This window comes from Eptatretus burgeri, chromosome 3, assembly GCF_056783735.1.
Source record: "Eptatretus burgeri isolate ZD-2024b chromosome 3, Ebu_testis_v1, whole genome shotgun sequence".
Lineage (NCBI taxonomy): Eukaryota > Metazoa > Chordata > Myxini > Myxiniformes > Myxinidae > Eptatretus > Eptatretus burgeri.
In genome coordinates this window covers 53,698,817-53,716,143 of record NC_140963.1, presented here as the reverse complement: position 1 = coordinate 53,716,143, position 17,327 = coordinate 53,698,817, and the positions used below count along the sequence as shown (strand labels likewise).

The 17,327-nt window shown below is 42.4% G+C and overlaps 1 protein-coding gene across 4 annotated transcripts in view; it reads right to left on the bottom strand.

Annotated features, from left to right (window-relative positions):
• The window catches only part of LOC147029902 (uncharacterized), a 29,852-nt gene extending 17,387 nt beyond the window's left edge, over positions 1–12,465 (bottom strand). For 3 of the 4 annotated variants that reach the window (XM_085873409.1, XM_085873408.1, XM_085873410.1), the window contains exons 1-7: positions 12,134–12,465; positions 9,378–10,330; positions 9,224–9,285; positions 8,627–8,753; positions 7,443–7,624; positions 6,148–6,306; positions 5,346–5,456 (exon numbers count right to left, since the gene is read on the bottom strand). In XM_085873409.1, coding sequence (XP_085729535.1) covers positions 5,346–5,456; positions 6,148–6,306; positions 7,443–7,624; positions 8,627–8,753; positions 9,224–9,285; positions 9,378–10,330; positions 12,134–12,192 — 1,653 coding nt within the window. In that variant the 5' untranslated portion in view covers positions 12,193–12,465. The remainder of the gene's footprint in view (positions 1–5,345; positions 5,457–6,147; positions 6,307–7,442; positions 7,625–8,626; positions 8,754–9,223; positions 9,286–9,377; positions 10,331–12,133) is intronic. The other variant, XM_085873411.1, reaches the window with a different exon arrangement.
• Between the last annotated feature and the right edge of the window lie 4,862 nt (positions 12,466–17,327).

The following is a 17,327-nucleotide window of genomic DNA, read 5'->3' as shown; positions in this document are numbered from 1 at the left end:
ATCAACACCACACCAAATATATCCGTCAAAACGAGGTAATTTAATTGGGGAATGAGAGAAGGAGTGTGAGATGGGGGGGGGAGGGTGGGGGCAATTTGGCACAATCAGGGATATTCCAAGGGTGCTAAAATAAAAAAAATATGGGCAATACCCCTGGGTACTCACCTGGTTGGATAATGATAATGAGGAGGAAGTCAACATGGGACGGAATTAGCAAAATGAAAAAAACAGTGGTTTCAAATACCTATTTTAGGGAGCAATCCCCACTCCCAATCCAACCCTCAGGTCTTTCTGTGGTCCCCCTCAGACCTAAAATGTTTTTTTATGCCATTAACAATCTTTGGTTCATCACGGGTGATGAAGGTTGTTGTCTCGTTTCATCGGCATTGCATGTCGAGTTTCTGAGAAGAAAGCAAAGACCTATTTTGGGGTACAACCCCCCCCGTAGACCACCTCCTGGCCTGATTTTTAGGTCATCTCGAGAGAGATGACCTAATAAAGCCGGAGCAAATGTCCGTACGTCCGTCCGTCCGTACGTCTGTCAACAATTTTTCTTTCCGATCTTGATGAAACTTAGTATGTGGGTAGAGGTCAATGAGTGTTGCACAACGATATAACTTTTGTCAGGGTTCAAGGTCAGGGACGAGGTCACGTAATTTATAAAAATCGCCATTTTCAAAACCTATCTCGTCAGCCATTCTACGAGATATTCGGCAACTGTTTATTGATTATGATAGTAAAAAATATTATCTTGTATCAAACCGGACAGATTTTTGAATTTCCTTCCCATTTCATCGTCATGTGATCTGGAAGATGGCCAAAAACGCCGATGCGATTCACAAAGAAGGAAGGAAGGAGAAATGAAATATAAATATAAAACACATTTTTAGCCTTTTATATTTGTACATTTTCCGCCGAAGGTGCAAAAGCTTCAAAACCCGAAATGTAAACGTCGGCATTTATTTTCAAAATATAATTTCGTGCGCGCGTGCCAAAATGCCGAGTCATCTTTAACCAAACTGTGTAGTAGAACTGCGCAGTAGTCTGGTCATGGCATCTGAGAAGTGGCCAGCGTGGTTCAGATTGACTGTGGTTTCTGGGGCAAAGGTGATTGTTAAGAAGTATGTCGGCGGTATAAATTCGAGTGACTATTGGTGATTTAATCACGCAACATCTTGACAACGAATATTCTGGCCGAACGATTGCATCAATTCAGTGCATCAGCAGGGATAATTCACAGGCTCCTCTCGATCGTGCCGATATGTAACATAATCACCGGCGGACCTCGGGCTGCAGGCTTTGGGGCGAGGCCACGGATCCCGGATGAGGGGATAAGTGATAAATTATGCTACATGCTTACGGCTTTCTGATTCATATATCAATGAGTACATTACATAATTAATGAATTAATAATTAATGAATCTGGCATACCAAATGTTTTTTCATATCTGACTTGTTACTTTGTGCAGTGTCACAAAACTTCTGTGGAATTAATAATTTGCTTGCTCTAACGATTTTTCAAACCTCAATATCTCTTTAAATACTTGACCAATTTTCATTCTGAAAGTTGCATTACAATCGGTGAAGAATAATCTACAAGATTATCATAATCTCCGAGAGCTAAGCCTATTTTTTAGTTTTTTTTCCACAACCGGAAGTGAAATGTCCCCAGAGAGTGGACGGCCTGGAAAACCACGTATTGCACTTACTGGTGATTCTGATGTGTTAATCCGGGTACGAAATGAACAATACATATTTATTAATTATGTCATTAGTAGTATTATCCAAGTGTATCTCTGTGAACAATTTCAATCTAAACGGTTAGTTTGGACTGTTTCGTGGTTACCTGAACTGAACATTGAGAACTTGTGGTATTATAGAGATGACTGTCACCCCCACACGGGGGTAATTTTTTTTGTTATTATCCCCCGCCAACCAACGAAGTTGGCGGGGGATATAGAAATGGGTCTGTCACATTTCGTTTCCGGAGCTTAACTACAAATCCCCTCAAGATATATTGACGAAATTTGGTACACATATCAAGCAAGTGGTGAACTGGTGCCTTTTGATATTTAGAGATTTCCCCCAAAAAAATTTCTGTCACTTTCCATGGAAACAAGTTGAGTATTAAGAAATAATTGAGGTTAACCTTTGTTTCCAGATCATAGTTGCAAAACTATAAGCTATTTCTTTATGAAATTTGGTACACACATGAAGAATAAATTGAACTGGTGCCTTTTGCTACTTGTCCTCATTTACTATGGCGGGGGATATTGAAGACTCTGTCTTCAACGGATGCTAGTTATTTTTTTAATGCTGTGAACAAATTTTGATTCCTCTCGGGTGATGAAGTTTGTGGTGAAGTTTCATCAAAATCATCTGTGTAGTTTCAGAGAAGTTGTAAGTGTTGATGGATGGACGGATGATGCGCCATCCCATAAGCTCCCTGGAACTCCGTTCCAGGTGAGCTAAAAATGGGGAAATTTTTTTATTTTAATAAAATTGTATTTTTATTTTTAAATTTTTAGCTGCGTCGCGTTGCGACCACTGGCTCGAAGAGAGCTCCGCGTTCTTCTTCTTCTTCTTTGTCTTATTGTTCTTCTTCTTCTGGTGAAGACAAAACTTTTCTGATGTGGCTCTTGGACACATTCGTCCTTGTTGTTATTTAATTTTATCTTCAAAAACCTAACTTGGAAGAGGACAACTTGAGGTCATTTTGCAAGGCTCACAACAAGAATGTGTCCAATCTTTGGCAAGCCAGAATATATCACCTGGGAAACCTGAAGGTCAAACTGTCCAACCTGTCTCCTTTTTGACAGCTCAAGTGGTATCCTGTTAAGTCTGTCTCTCGTGGGTACTCCCACTCCTGGTGAGTAATGTCCTTTCTATTTTCAAGCAGCGTTGTCTGTGATCATCAGTTTGAATTTCATCCTGACCACTTGACGTTGGATTTACTGCTGTTTCTCAAAACGTTTGACATTGTTTCCCTGACTCAAGCAAGAGTTTAAACAAACCTGTGTCTGGACATATCACAGAAGTTTGACACTCAGAATGTCATGATAAGCTTGCCACACCTTTTCTTGTGGAATACAAGGCCAACGTTCTTGGCTTTCTAAATTTCTTCACTCACACCATCAGCACACAACTTTGAACCGAACACTTCCTTTTATCATCCAGTGGATGGACTGCACCAAAACAGAATTTTGGGCCCAGTCCTGTTCCTCTTATATATAAATGACCTCTCTGATTTTCTGGTTAAAAACCCTGTTTTCCTCTTTCTGACTCTAAATTCTGCTGTGCAATTCCAACAACACCAATGGGATGATAGTCGTAACTTCCCTTTCTTCTCTGCCTGGTGTTGGCTTCATGGTGAGTGTGGCAGGCTTTGGATCTGAGGGTCCTGAGTTCAAATCCCGCTCGGCTGTTGAATTAATACAAGGTGGGTTTAACTCGACCTGTCATCCTTCCAAGGTCAGCAAAATGAGTGCCAGCATGCTGGTATAGTGTCAGAGTGGTGACCCGTCCAGGATTGTGCCCAATAGCCAAGGAGACTGCTGAAGCAGCACCAACGCTCTGCACAGAGTGTCGTCCCAATCTTCTCCACCTCCTCCTCCTTTCTTCTGATCTTGAAAGAGTCAGATGCTGGTCTCACCCTCAAAATATCCCTTTCAATCCATTCAAATCTCACACTTTCAACCTGTCACTCTGGAAGACTCGTCAACTGAACACACCTATTTCCATGGTAAACCACTGGAAGATGTTCAGGCTCGAGCTTTTCAGCTCAATCATGATCCATGACGTTATCATCTCCTGGACGACCACCTGCACCGATGTCAGCTTTTCTCAAAAACTTGATGAAAGGTGAAATCACAGTGAGGGCTCATGCTTAATTACAGTTTAGGAATTGGTGAAAGGAATTTTATTCTGCAAGCTTGGTGGTGGCTAAGAAGTGAAGTTGGTTGGGTTTGGCTTAAGACTTTAAGGTCCTGAGATCAAGCCATGACAAGATATTTTGTCATGACAAAAATCATGTGATAACCCCTGTTGTTTCAGTAATTTCACTGTGTGGAATTAAATGGCTTGCCCATATTTATTTACAACTAAAATGGCCACCAGTCGGTCATCTTGGATCTGATCTCGGAAAAAAAATATTGACATGCATATGAAAGCCACCATTCGTTATCTGCTTGCCAAGTTTGAAAAAGATCGGTAAATGCATGTTGGAGAAATGGTTGAGGATGTGTTTGATACCAGGTTGTTTTTTTTTCAACTAAAATGGCCACCAGTCCATCAGTCGGCCATCTTTGACCACATCACAAAATAAAATGAGGTGCGTGTGTATGCCATCATGTGCTCTGCTTGTGCCAAGTTTAACAAAATTGGACCATGCATGTCTGAGAAATGGTTGGGACACATTTAAGGAACAAACGCCAGTCGGCCATCTTGAATATTATCTCAAAAAAAAATGATGTGCATATACAAGCCGTCATTCCTTTGCTGCTTGCCAGGTTTGAACAACATCGGTAAATGCATGTCCGAGAAATGATTGAGGACGTGTTCAACATCGGGTTTTTACAACTAAAATGGCCGCCAGTCTTTCCATCTTTGATCGCATCACATTACAATATCATGTGCTCATGCAAAACATCATGTGTTGTCTTTCTGCCAAGTACGAATAAAATCGTGAGATACATGTCCGAGATATGGTTGCGGACACACACATGCAGGGACATGAAAATTGACCCAAATCCAGAAGCCACCATTTCAGACTAAGTCCAACGGGGGCGAATAACACTTGACGGATTGACTCAGCCGGTCATTCTTTTGAGGTCGGCAACATGAGTACCAACTTGCACAGAAAAGGGAGCCAATGGAGTGTCCTGCGTCAAAGTGGTAAACACATCCAGGGTTGTGCACCCCAGCCAATGAAATTACCTTGGCAGCCTTATGCACCTGATGGTGCGAGGAGAATCGATTGTCCATCCATTGTATTCTGTATTTCAGTAACATATGTGCAACATTCAAACTCTTTGCTGAGCTCCATTTCTTTGTTCCTGGTTTTCTCCAGCGATGGCCGATCTAATCACATTATGCCTTCCAAGGCTTCCACATTGTGGCTTTTCGATATCATGGTGTCTCGCTCAAATACTTCTCTGCACTCTTTTACTCTCGATTCACCTCTTCTCTCTTCGTACTTTCAGTTCCGATTCGTCACGTCCTTTTCTCATTTGTTATTTGGTATGAATGTTAAAATTAAATTTGTCCAGAGAAATATAATCATTATTATTGAAGTTGTGAAAATATAAGAGCAGAAACGGACAAAGACAAAGGAGTTTCTCGCATACCTTCCCACATTCTGTGCAGGTAATCTTCGATACCAACTGGCCCTGGAATATGTCATCAATGATGGAGTTCTCTTTCTGCTTGTGAATTAACCAGCTCTCCTCCACGATATCCTGATGGAAGAACGAAACACATGCATTAGTGTTTGAGATGTCCTCTTCAATGTGCAGACAAAGTGTGTAATGTTTGAAGACAAATCTAAAAACAAATTATTGTTTGGTGTTGGCTTAATGGTTAGGGTGGGGACTTGGGATCTGAGGATGCTGAGTTCAAATCCAATTTTTCTCTTGAATTAATACCAGGTGGGGTTGAATCTGCCTGTCATCCTTCTGAGATCAGCAAAATGAGTGCCAACATGCTGGTGTACTGTGTCGGAGTGGCGACCCATTCAGGATTGCGTCCAATAGCCTTGGAGATTGCTGAGACAGCACCAATGCTCTGCACAGAGTGTGGTCCCAATGGATGTTTGGAATTCTCGTACTAATTAAATTATTGCTCTCAGGGACTGTCTCAATTTTGGACATGAAAATGTCAGGGAAAGAGGAAGAAAAGGTGGTTCACCAAAGATAAGGTTAATAAAAGGGGTTTGTGGGGTGGGAGGAGGTATATGAAAAAAAATGGCTATTTTTGTGTTTGTCATATGTTGAACTGAATGTCATTTGAAAATTATCGAATACTTTGCAATTTTGGGTTTGAAAATTTTTTTTCACAATTTTTTGGTGTTATTAGTTTTTGTTCTCAATGTTCAAAACTGGAAAAGGAATAAAAATCTATCTGTGGAGGTCTTGATGTGATTGAACTCACTCTGTTGGGATGACCATCAGCGCCTGGAAGGTCGATGGAGATGTCATCACACACACAGTTCAGCTCTTCGTGAAGGCAGTTGAGAAGACAGTCCAAAAACTCCTGAGCATCTTGCTGCTGAAAGGCTGTAAACTGGCGAAAATACTTATCCACCAACTTCTGGCAAGGTGGAGGAAGATCGATGAAGAGAAAGGGTGAAAAGTCAGTTTTCACAAGTCCAGCAGATGATACAATGGAATTCAATATCTGACAAGAAATTTAAAAAGAATTGAACTGCAAACACATGACGACCATGACTGATGTAGATTGTACAATCAGATTATTTTTTATGCCTCCACTGACGAAGTCGTCCGATCGAGGGATGATGTTTATCGGGTTCTCCGTCCATCCAGACGTCCATACTAATTCTTTCTGTTTTCTCTTCAACCACTTATCTGATTGACCCGAAATTTTCACCACAAGTGTGAATCCTCATGCAGAATGTTTCCATGGTACATCTGATGGCATTGGTCATGTGGTTCAGCGGACATATTTTATTGTATAAAAGCCTTCAAAAATCTTCTTCCCTGAGAAAAATGTTTGTCATTTCAACCTGATTGGATGCATGATTTGGCAGCCAGAATTATTTAATATTTTGAATCTGGGTTCAGGGATTTTAATCAAATTTGGGACAAGTATGTGTTATGATGTAATAATGTGGGCGGAGTGCTCATATCTGGCAACATTGTGACGTCGAAGAGTGTCCTTATAATTTGTCTTCTTTTTTTTGCTGTTTGGCGAATTATCGTTAAAAGTGGTCAAGAGTCGTCTCGTTCACATTTGCCATCATTCGTTGGTGGAGCTTAAATATCCTTCAGTGCCCTTCCTGAAAAGTAGGCAAGTTATCGCCAGCATCCTGAACGAATCACAAATTCCTTCTCCATCTCACCTTCAGAAGGAACAGCTGCACTCACAGCAAATGATGCTTCGTGCAGCCATTTGCTGTTTAATAAAAATGAAGATGACGAAGTAGTCTCACAGCAAAACAACTTTCTTTCTTTGGTGTGATGTGAGAACCTTCCCTTATATTATCTGCTGTGTATCACAGGTGATGACGAACATGTAAAATGGAACTTCCATACATGCATTGAATGTGTAATCGCAAAAACAAGAGTGAATCTTGACCATATTTAACCCAATATAAATAATTATAAAATCCCATTCACGAAGCTTGGAATGTTGTCCCATGAAACCTGCACCTGTTTACATAATGAACCATGAAAGAATGCTCCGGCTTTCTCTCAATGTTTGCTTACCTTCAGCTTTCGCGGCTTGATTGCGAGATGGTTTCCATCGGAGTACACTGTGAGGCTCCTCATTCCAATACAGATCTGTTTTTTGCTCCAAAGAGCAAACATAATCTGGGCAAAGGCAAAGGTCATCTCTCCACCTGACCCAGATGGGTTTTGGGGGTTTAATTCCTTCAAGAATGTCTTTCCTGTCAAACACATTGAGAGTTTGATGAGTATGAGGGGAAAAGCAGTGAAATTAATTTTCAAATTGATATTGTGATCACTGGAGGTCTTTGGGTCTCTAAATATGCCGCCTGCTCGTGTTCGACTCACTTGGGCAACTCACCAATGCACTGGATCAAAACTACAACTTGACACCCTCAAACCGCTTTCTCGAAGCGAAGTAATCCACAGTGTAAATTTATCGTTATTTAATTCCCAGACCATGACCATAAGTTATTCTTACATTTAACTCCAGATTGTGACTCCACATCCTCAATTTCATAACTTCCTCAGAAACTATTTGAGTAATAATGTCTCAATTTATACTCCCTGAGTATGTAAGATGGGTGTGTTCATTGGATTACGAGTTTGAGGGACTGAAAACTTAGCTCGAAGGTAGCGTACTTGCATATGAGCAGATGAGCATATGAGCTGTAAGGTCTGAGTTTGATCTCAGTCAAGATGGGATCTGACTGGAATCTGTTCATCTGGTGGGCAGCAGACGGGACGATGTGTTTTCGAGTATGTAATTATTTTTGAAGGTACATTGAGGCAACTGACATGTGCGAAGCATTCACTGGTCCAGCACTTCAATGATCCCGTTGTGCCTTTCAAAATGGGGTGGCATTGGTGTGCTGAGACCCTGGAAAACTCCGAATCACTGTCACGAATAACATCAAACGGTGATATTTTATCACCTTGTATATCCTTTCGTGGTGTCTCCACTGCTTCAGCAGCATCTTCGATTCTTGGAGGAAGGCTGGTGAGTATTCGGGGCACAGATTTTGTGACGTAATCATTTGGAGATTCCATATAATTTGGGGACATCAAATATCCTGTGACTATGTGGTATCTTTGATGCAGGGCTAAATTTTATACTTTTGAATTAACAAACTTTTGCAGCAATGTAGATCTAAAAACCACTAAAATCATACAACTGTGAGAACGAACTTCACAACAAGCCGTTATCGGACCAGGTTACGAACCGTGGAAGTACTCCAGTAGACCAGGAGTGTTTGCCAAACACTGCAGGACGCAATTTATAAAGCAAGTCAGGCCGAGGTTCATGAGGCCAATGAATCCATCTTGGGTATCGGTCTTCATCGCTTTGATCTAATGTTGGGTTTGGGAAGAGGAAAACAATTAATGGATCGTTAAACTGACATTGAGTGAAACAATCCATTGACAGACAATGTGCTTCCTTCACTTGTTTTCCTGTTTCCTTCCTTCGTCTGTTCATCTGCAGCCAAGATCTCAGTTCATACCTGTCTCCCTTGTACCTGTGTCTCACCCTTTCAATGCTTTGGGTTCCTCATAGACGGTTCACTCAACCTGATGAATCTCCTGTCTGTGTGTGAGTTGCTTTGGCAACTCGATCACATGGTGCACTCCACAGGACAATCATGAGGGTAAACCATTTGATATTAACAGAGATTGGATGATATGTCCTATTTTGGGGATGAACAAAATGACTGAAAAGGTGAGGATGGACACATTGAAGAGAAATAAATGTTGGAATAAAGAAGGAGGAAAGAAACGTGCAGGTCGGTCGATGACCTTCATTTGTTTCTTTATTTCTGTACCTTTTTATCCTCGGGACAATCTCCGGCAGCTGGTGGAGATTTGCAGTCAAAACGATTCATTTCTGGAACAAAAAGTTTTTGTTTCAGGAGAGTTCAGTTTTACAAAGATACAGACACTTGTACAAAGGAAACTGTAGATTGTGTTTGGTCTCACCTCTGATGGAAGATGGGCTTAGTGCAGTATTCGGTGGTTTGACTGCACCTTGGCATTGAGCCGTCGTGCTCATTTCGATTGCAGACAAGGATGTCTTTGTAAAATTGTCAGCCAATGGGGATCGAGGCACTGCATTGCCTTTCACTGCAGACGACACCTCACTCGCTGGTTTGTCTGTGGATGGGGAAGGGGACTCTTTGCTGCTCTTAGCTGCAGACATTGAGGTCTTTCCTCGTTTGTCTGCAGATGTGGAAGGAGGCTTTTGGCTGCTTTTTACTGCAGACGTTGAGGCCTTTGCTTTTTTGTCTGCGGATGGGGAAGGAGGATTTTTGCTGCTTTTAACTGTGGACCTTGAGGCCTTTGCTTGCTTGTCTGAAGATGGGGAAGGAGACTTTTTGCTGCTTTTAACTGCAGACGTTGAGGCCTTTGCTGGTTTGTCTGCAGATGGGGAGGGGGGCACTTTGATGCTCTTAACTGCAGATGTTGAGGCCTTTGCTTTTTTGTCTGCCAATGGAGAATGATGCTTTTTGCTCCTTTTGAATGCAGACAAAAACTTCCCTGCTGGTTTGGCTGCAGATGGGGAAGGAGGCTTTGTGCTGTTTGTAACTGCAGATGCCGAAGCCTTTGCTTCTTTGTCTGCAGATATGGAAAGAGACTCTTTGCTGCTTTTAACTGCAGGCATTGAGGTCTTTCCTTCTTTGTCTGCAGATATGGAAGAAGGCTTTGTTCTGCTATTATCTGCAGCTGGTGTTGTCTTTTCTCGTTTGTTTTTCAGCATTGCAGGAGCCTGTGCCTCAGCTGATGATGTCAGACATTCGCCAGGTTTAAGTCCATCCTGATGCCGTTCACCCTTCTCATGGGTGTTTGGCTTTCTTCGACGCCAAAAACTCTTTTTTCTTTTCGCACTCTGTGGTGGTTGTGGTGGTTTCTCAACAACACTGGAGCTGCAAGGGCTGAAATCACAAGAGGAGGAATTATAACACATTTGATGAGTTCAATTTACACTTCTTTTCAATATCCATGAGTTCAATGAGGGTGAGGACGAAGGAGGTTTGCCTCTTTGTACTCTTGCACAAACATCCTATCATCAAAAACAACGGTATCCCTAGATATTAGCAAATTGTCCAGCAAAGGAACAAATTCTCTTTTACTTTGTCTATCCTTAACAATTGATGACTGCAATCTATTTATTTTGAGGCTCGCAGGATGGACTCAAGGTATGCACACTCGTCTCTGAGCCATTGAGCCTGGCCTCAAATGCCATCCTCATGTTTCAGTGGCAGGCAAGGCATCGATGTGTTTGTCCGTCCCTCCGATGAACATTAAATTAGGCGTCCCGTCTGTCAACAATTGTTGGAGCACGTTAAAGATCCCATGGTTTCTTCCATGAAGAAGAAGTTTCCATTCAGATTTGTAATTTGCTCAGGTTGATGAGTGATCACCGAAATCACCGACATTGGATCTTGCCAGCCGGTTCGTGAAAGACTTCGGCCAAAATCTTTCTTGGGCCAAACAGACAATAAACTGTAAAAATAGGTTGTGTTAGTTGCAGTGGAAGTGGTGGTAGTCGTCGTTGTCTTTCACGAACCATAGTTCCTGCCCCATTAACATCACCCCCACCTGCCCCATTAACATCACACCTACCTACCCCATTAACATCACACCTTCCTGCCCCATTAACACCACACCTACCTGCCCCATTAACATCACACCTCCCTGCCCCATTAACATCACACCTTCCTGCTCCATTAACATCACACCTTCCCGCCCCATTAACATCACACCTACCTGCTCCATTAACATCACACCTACCTGCCCCATTAACATCACACCTACCTACCCCATTAACATCACACCTTCCTGCCCCATTAACACCACACCTACCTGCCCCATTAACATCACACCTCCCTACCCCATTAACATCACACCTTCCTGCCCCATTAACACCACACCTACCTGCCCCATTAACATCACACCTCCCTGCCCCATTAACATCACACCTACCTGCTCCATTAACATCACACCTTCCTGCCCCATTAACACCACACCTCCCTGCTCCATTAACATTACACCTTCCTGCCCCATTAACACCACACCTACCTGCCCCATTAACATCACACCTCCCTGCCCCATTAACATCACACCTACCTGCTCCATTAACATCACACCTTCCTGCCCCATTAACACCACACCTTCCTGCCCCATTAACACCACACTTACCTGCCCCATTAACATCACACCTACCTGCTCCATTAACATTACACCTTCCTGCCCCATTAACACCACACCTTCCTGCCCCATTAACACCACACTTACCTGCCCCATTAACATCACACCTTCCTGCCCCATTAACATCACACCTTCCTGCCCCATTAACACCACACTTACCTGCCCCATTAACACCACACCTTCCTGCCCCATTAACATCACACCTTCCTGCCCCATTAACATCACACATTCCTGCCCCATTAACATCACAAATTTCCATGTTTTTACCTGGACAACAATCAAGGATATCGAATATTTAATAAAACTACATTCTATTTTCCTGCAACAATTTCAATTTATTGACTTTCATCATCTTTTGTGTTTTCTTTGTTTTTGCTCATTTACTGACTTGATATTAAAAAACAAAATGTCTGACGAGGTGGAGGAAAATGTTTCGTTTCTGATTCGAGATTCATTCACCTGTTGATCACAAACAATGAATAATCGATTAACCACAATCCCCAAACATGAGGAGAGTTTTCACTTACCTTTCTGAATTAAAGCAACAACAGAAAACTGTTCTAATCTTCTTCACAAACTGAGACATTTTCCCAACTCTTCGAGGGCTCGTGAAACGTGAACGAACCGTCAAACCGTCCTCACGAAATGACGTCACAATGTCCTTGTTTCGTGGGTTCCAAACGGACGCACTGTCACCATGGCGACGTGGAGTTTGTGTTATTCAAATTGTTTAATATCATATTTTCATCCTCGTCCACGTCCGTGAAATCAGAAAATCCATAATTTACCTCATCTTGCTGAACATGTGTTGTTTGGATCGTTCTCCCAATGTTACAAACATATCCGGCAACGAAAGAATAAAAATAAATTATTAAAAGGCAAATATTTAAATAAGTTCATTTAATTGGAAATGAGAAAATTATTTTATTGTAAATTGTAAAAGGTTCTTGATCATTTCCTGGATTAGTGTTCACATCTCGCTGTTGGAATATCTTCGTCATTCAAAACACCTCGTTGTGCTGGAAACCATGGCGACAGGAATACTGTGCTGTGATTGGTGGAGACTTGTCATACCTACCTGCTCCATTAACCTGGAGCCCACCTGGAGGCTCCAGGTGTTTTGACGTCGCCCCCACCTGGAGTGGATGTCATGCCTCATGTCACGCCCCCACCTGGAGGCGACGCCACACGATACACATTCACATTGAGAATTTGCAGGACCCCCCAACCCCACTGAAGACCACCCTCAAAGATAAAAACTCCCCTTTTCATGAATTGGGGTCACAATGATGATCTGTGGTAAGTGTGGATGTCATGGGCCCAGAACTGGAGAAGAAGTGCGATAAATAAACACAAACATCCGACCGTGAATTGTCGTGAGGCTTCAGTTTTTTTAATGTTTTTTTTTGCCTCCACTGAGCTGTCTGTTGCCTATACACTGCCCAAGAAAATGTATGCATCAGAACAACGTGTTGAATGCTCAAAACAAGTCCCTCATCGGACAGGTACTCTGCGCTTACAAATACAAACATTGATTTATACATAAAATTCAGGTTTATATGTGTGTGGGTCTTTTGGGCTTCCATCGATTTAAAATGTTGCCATGGTAACTGTGAGATCGTCTTTGATTCCAAACCGAAGTAGTGCTGCAGGTCTCGCGAGATCAACGCGATCCAGATTAATCCGCAGGAACTATTTTGCATGACAGGTTGGTGTCCCGTTGTTATGGTAATTTTAGTCATGGATCCCGACTCTCGATTCACAAATGAGCGTCCTTGGTTACAAGAAATGTCACATGACGTTTTCAAGAGGTTTGTTATGGTGGATTGGGATCCTGGGGTCCTGAGTTCGAGTCCTTTTTAGCCAATGAATTAACACCAGGAGGTTGACTCAGCCTGTCGTCCTTCTGAGGTTGGTGAAGTGAGCACCAGTGTGTTGGTGATAGGGGCACTGCATCAGCGGCATTGCCGTGCCCCGAACCAATGATGCAACCAGCAGTCAAAAAGGCTGCACATGAAGGGAATCGGTTTATGAGTCATAAAAACAGGAAACAGCAAAAAAAAGATTGTATTTATATTAAAATCAACATATATTCACTTTACTCAAAGCATGGTTTTTAATGGTGGTGTAAATAGGAGCTGGATGTGTGGTTTCCTACTTGCTTCCATGTTTGTACATGACGTCACATCAAGGGGAAAATCTGCTGGAGCAGAAGCCCTCTCCGTCTCCCTCTCCGTCTCCCTCTCCCTCTCCCTCTCCCTCTCCGTGTCCCTCTCCCTCTCCCTCTCCCTCTCCGTGTCCCTCCCCCCCTCCCTCTCCCTCTCCGTCCCCCTCACCCTCTCTCTCTCTCTCTCCGTCCCCCCTCACCCTCTCTCTGTCTCTGTCTCTGTCTCTGTCTCTGTCTCTGTCTCTGTCTCTGTCTCTCTCTCTCTCTCTCTCTCTCTCTCTCTCTCTCTCTCTCTCTCTCTCTCTCTCTCTCTCTCTCTCTCTCTCTCTCTCTCTCTCTCTCTCTCTCTCTGTCGCTGTCTCTTGGGTTTGTTGGTTGCACCATTGCTTGGAGACGCTGTTATTCCACTGATGCAGTGCCCCAATTACCAGGACACCGGTACTCATTTTGCCAATCTCAGAAGGATGACAGACTGAGTCAACCACACCTGGTGTTAGTTCAGCAGCTGACGCGACTTAAACTCAGGGCATGAGTATCCCAATTCAGCCACCCTGACCTCGAAGCCAACACCAGGCTTCGAAACAGAAGCTATCGGAAATACATGATTATCGGAAATACATGATTATTGGAAACGCATGATTATAGGAAATACATGACTGTCGGAAACACATGATTATCAGAAACGCATGATTGTCAGAAATATATGATTATCAGAAATACATGATTATCAGAAACACATGATTATCAGAAACACATGATTGTCAGAAATATATGATTATCAGAAATATATGATTATCGGAAATACATGATTATCAGAAATATATGACTATCAGAAATACACGATTATCAGAAATATATGATAATCAGAAATACATGATTATCGGAAATACATGATTATTAGAAATATATGATTATCAGAAATATATGACTATTAGAAAGACATGATTATTGGAAATACGTGACTATAGGAAATACGTGATTATCGGAAATACGTGATTATCGGAAATACGTGATTATCGGAAATACATGATTATCGGAAACATATGACGATTGGAAATACATGACTCTCGGAAATACGTGACTATCGGAAATACATGATTATCGGAAATACATGATTATCGGAAATACATGATTTTCGGAAATACATGATTATCGGAAATACAAGACTATTGGAAACACATGATTATCGGAAACACATGATTATCGGAAATACATGATTATCGGAAATACATGATTATCGGAAATACAAGACTATTGGAAACACATGATTATCGGAAACACATGATTATCGGAAACACATGATTATTGGAAACACACCATTATCAGAAATGCCTGATTATCGGAAACACATGATTATCGGAAACACATGATTATCGGAAACACACCATTATCAGAAATGCCTGATTATCGGAAACACATGATTATCAGAAATACATGATTATCAGAAACACATGATTATCGGAAACACATGATTATCGGAAACATATGATTATCGGAAACACACAATTATCAGAAATGCCTGATTATCGGAAACACATGATTATCAGAAATACATGATTATCAGAAACACATGATGCCACAATTCAAGTGTGGTCTGTCCCACTGACAGACAAAAATAAGTGGGGAATCTTCCTCTTTTTTTCGGACCTTCCATGATATTCGTTTTGTTTTAAGACAAAGTTCGTGATACGATGATGAAATCGATGCGATTGATCCCCACGGAGACAGTGTAAACCAAGTTCATTAGAGATCAGCGCGATCGGGTGGATGAGTCCACTTGAATGTGATCGATGAGGGTGTTGACATTGGCACGCGCACGTCCTGTTCCATGTCTGAAGGGGGTGTGCACCCCTTGCACCCCTTGACCCCCTTGCACCCCTTGCACCCCTTGCACCCCTTGCACCCCTTGCACCCCTTGCACCCCTTGACCCCCTTGACCCCCTTGCACCCCTTGCACCCCTTGCACCCCTTGACCCCTTGCACTCCTTGAACCCACCTCGGATCAGCCCTTGCCGGGGTGCCAATTGTGATCGCGGTTGTGGTGAGGTGTGGGAAGCGCGATGGTGTTCGTGGTCAGGATGTTGAAGCTGTTGGAACGTTTGTGGTGAAGTGATTGAAACGTTTGTCGCGATTGTGGTGAAGAGGTCAAAGGTAGGTTATTGTGGGGATTTTTTAGGAAGGCGCGTAGTTTGAACGAGGAAATGGTGCGCGAATGTTCATGAGGTTTCCTCTGTGTGGCCCGGTCTGTGGAGTGTGTGAGGGAGAGGTCATGTGGGGAATAAGGTAAAATAAATGAGATGAAAGAATAACAAATGGAATTGAAGACCGAACTGTGATAATGAGACCATCACACGGGATCGAAGCTTGAATCGAATACATTCGTTTTATCGTGAGGCTTCTTTATAAAGGGTTTATACATAAATTTATCGGAATTTACTGGAAAGGAATTTCGTGAGGCTTCTTTATATCGGGTTTATATATAAATTTAAAGGAATTTACTGGAAAGGAATTTCATGAGGCTTCTTTATAAAGGGTTTATATATAATTTTATAGGAATTTATACCGGGCATAGTGGCGTGCGCCTGCAATCCAGCTACTCGGAGGCTTGGGTTGGAGGATCGCTTGAGGACGGGCGCTCTGCTCTGCACTGGGCTGCGCTATGAGAGGGTGTAGGGCAGCCCGGAATCATGGTGAAACCCAATCCTTATCCCTGTGTCGTAAGAGGCAACCAGGATTGCGTCAGGAAGGGCATCCGGCGTAAAACCTATGCCAAATCAGAATGCGGATCATAATGGATGATCCGCTGTGGCGACCCTTAACGGGAGCAGCCAAAAGAAGAAGAAGAAGATATAAATTTATAGGAATTTACTGGAAAGTAATTTCATGAGGCTTCTTTATATCGAGTTTATATATAACTTTATAATAATTTACTGGAAAGGAATTTCATGAGGCCTCACCTGCAATAGTGTACAGCTTGGTTGACCAGATCTGAGGAAGGACAGAGCCACCATGATGGTTAAGCATAGCGTACTGAGATTGATGAATTACCGGTCTCGGTTAACTTGACTTGGTGGAGTGGCTGTAAGAGACAGGATTTCATACATTGGAGAGAAGGCGGCTGGGAGTGGATATCAACAAGATGATGAAGATAATGAAGGGTATACACAAAATAACTACAGAAGAGGTTTCTTGCAGAAGGGAGATCAAGTGACAAGACCAAGGTCTGCACCCTGAGAGTAAATAAGAGTAGAGTTAAGATGGTAATTAAGGGTCTTTCAATCAGAGAGTGGATGACACTGCAAAGGTTGTCTGTGGAAAGGTAATGGCAGCAAAAACAGTCGATACGTTTAAATTGGAATGAGATAGGTACCGAGAATCAGTGGGGATCGAGGGAGTGGGACATAACATTGTTATTTACAGGAATTGTCGGGAGCTGGTAACTGAGATATGGATCGGTGATTGGATGTATGTGTCATGATTGATAGATCTCTGAGTCTCTTCAAAAGGTGAACGGGCTGTCGGGGCTTGTTGATTGCTCATCATCATCCTCCTCA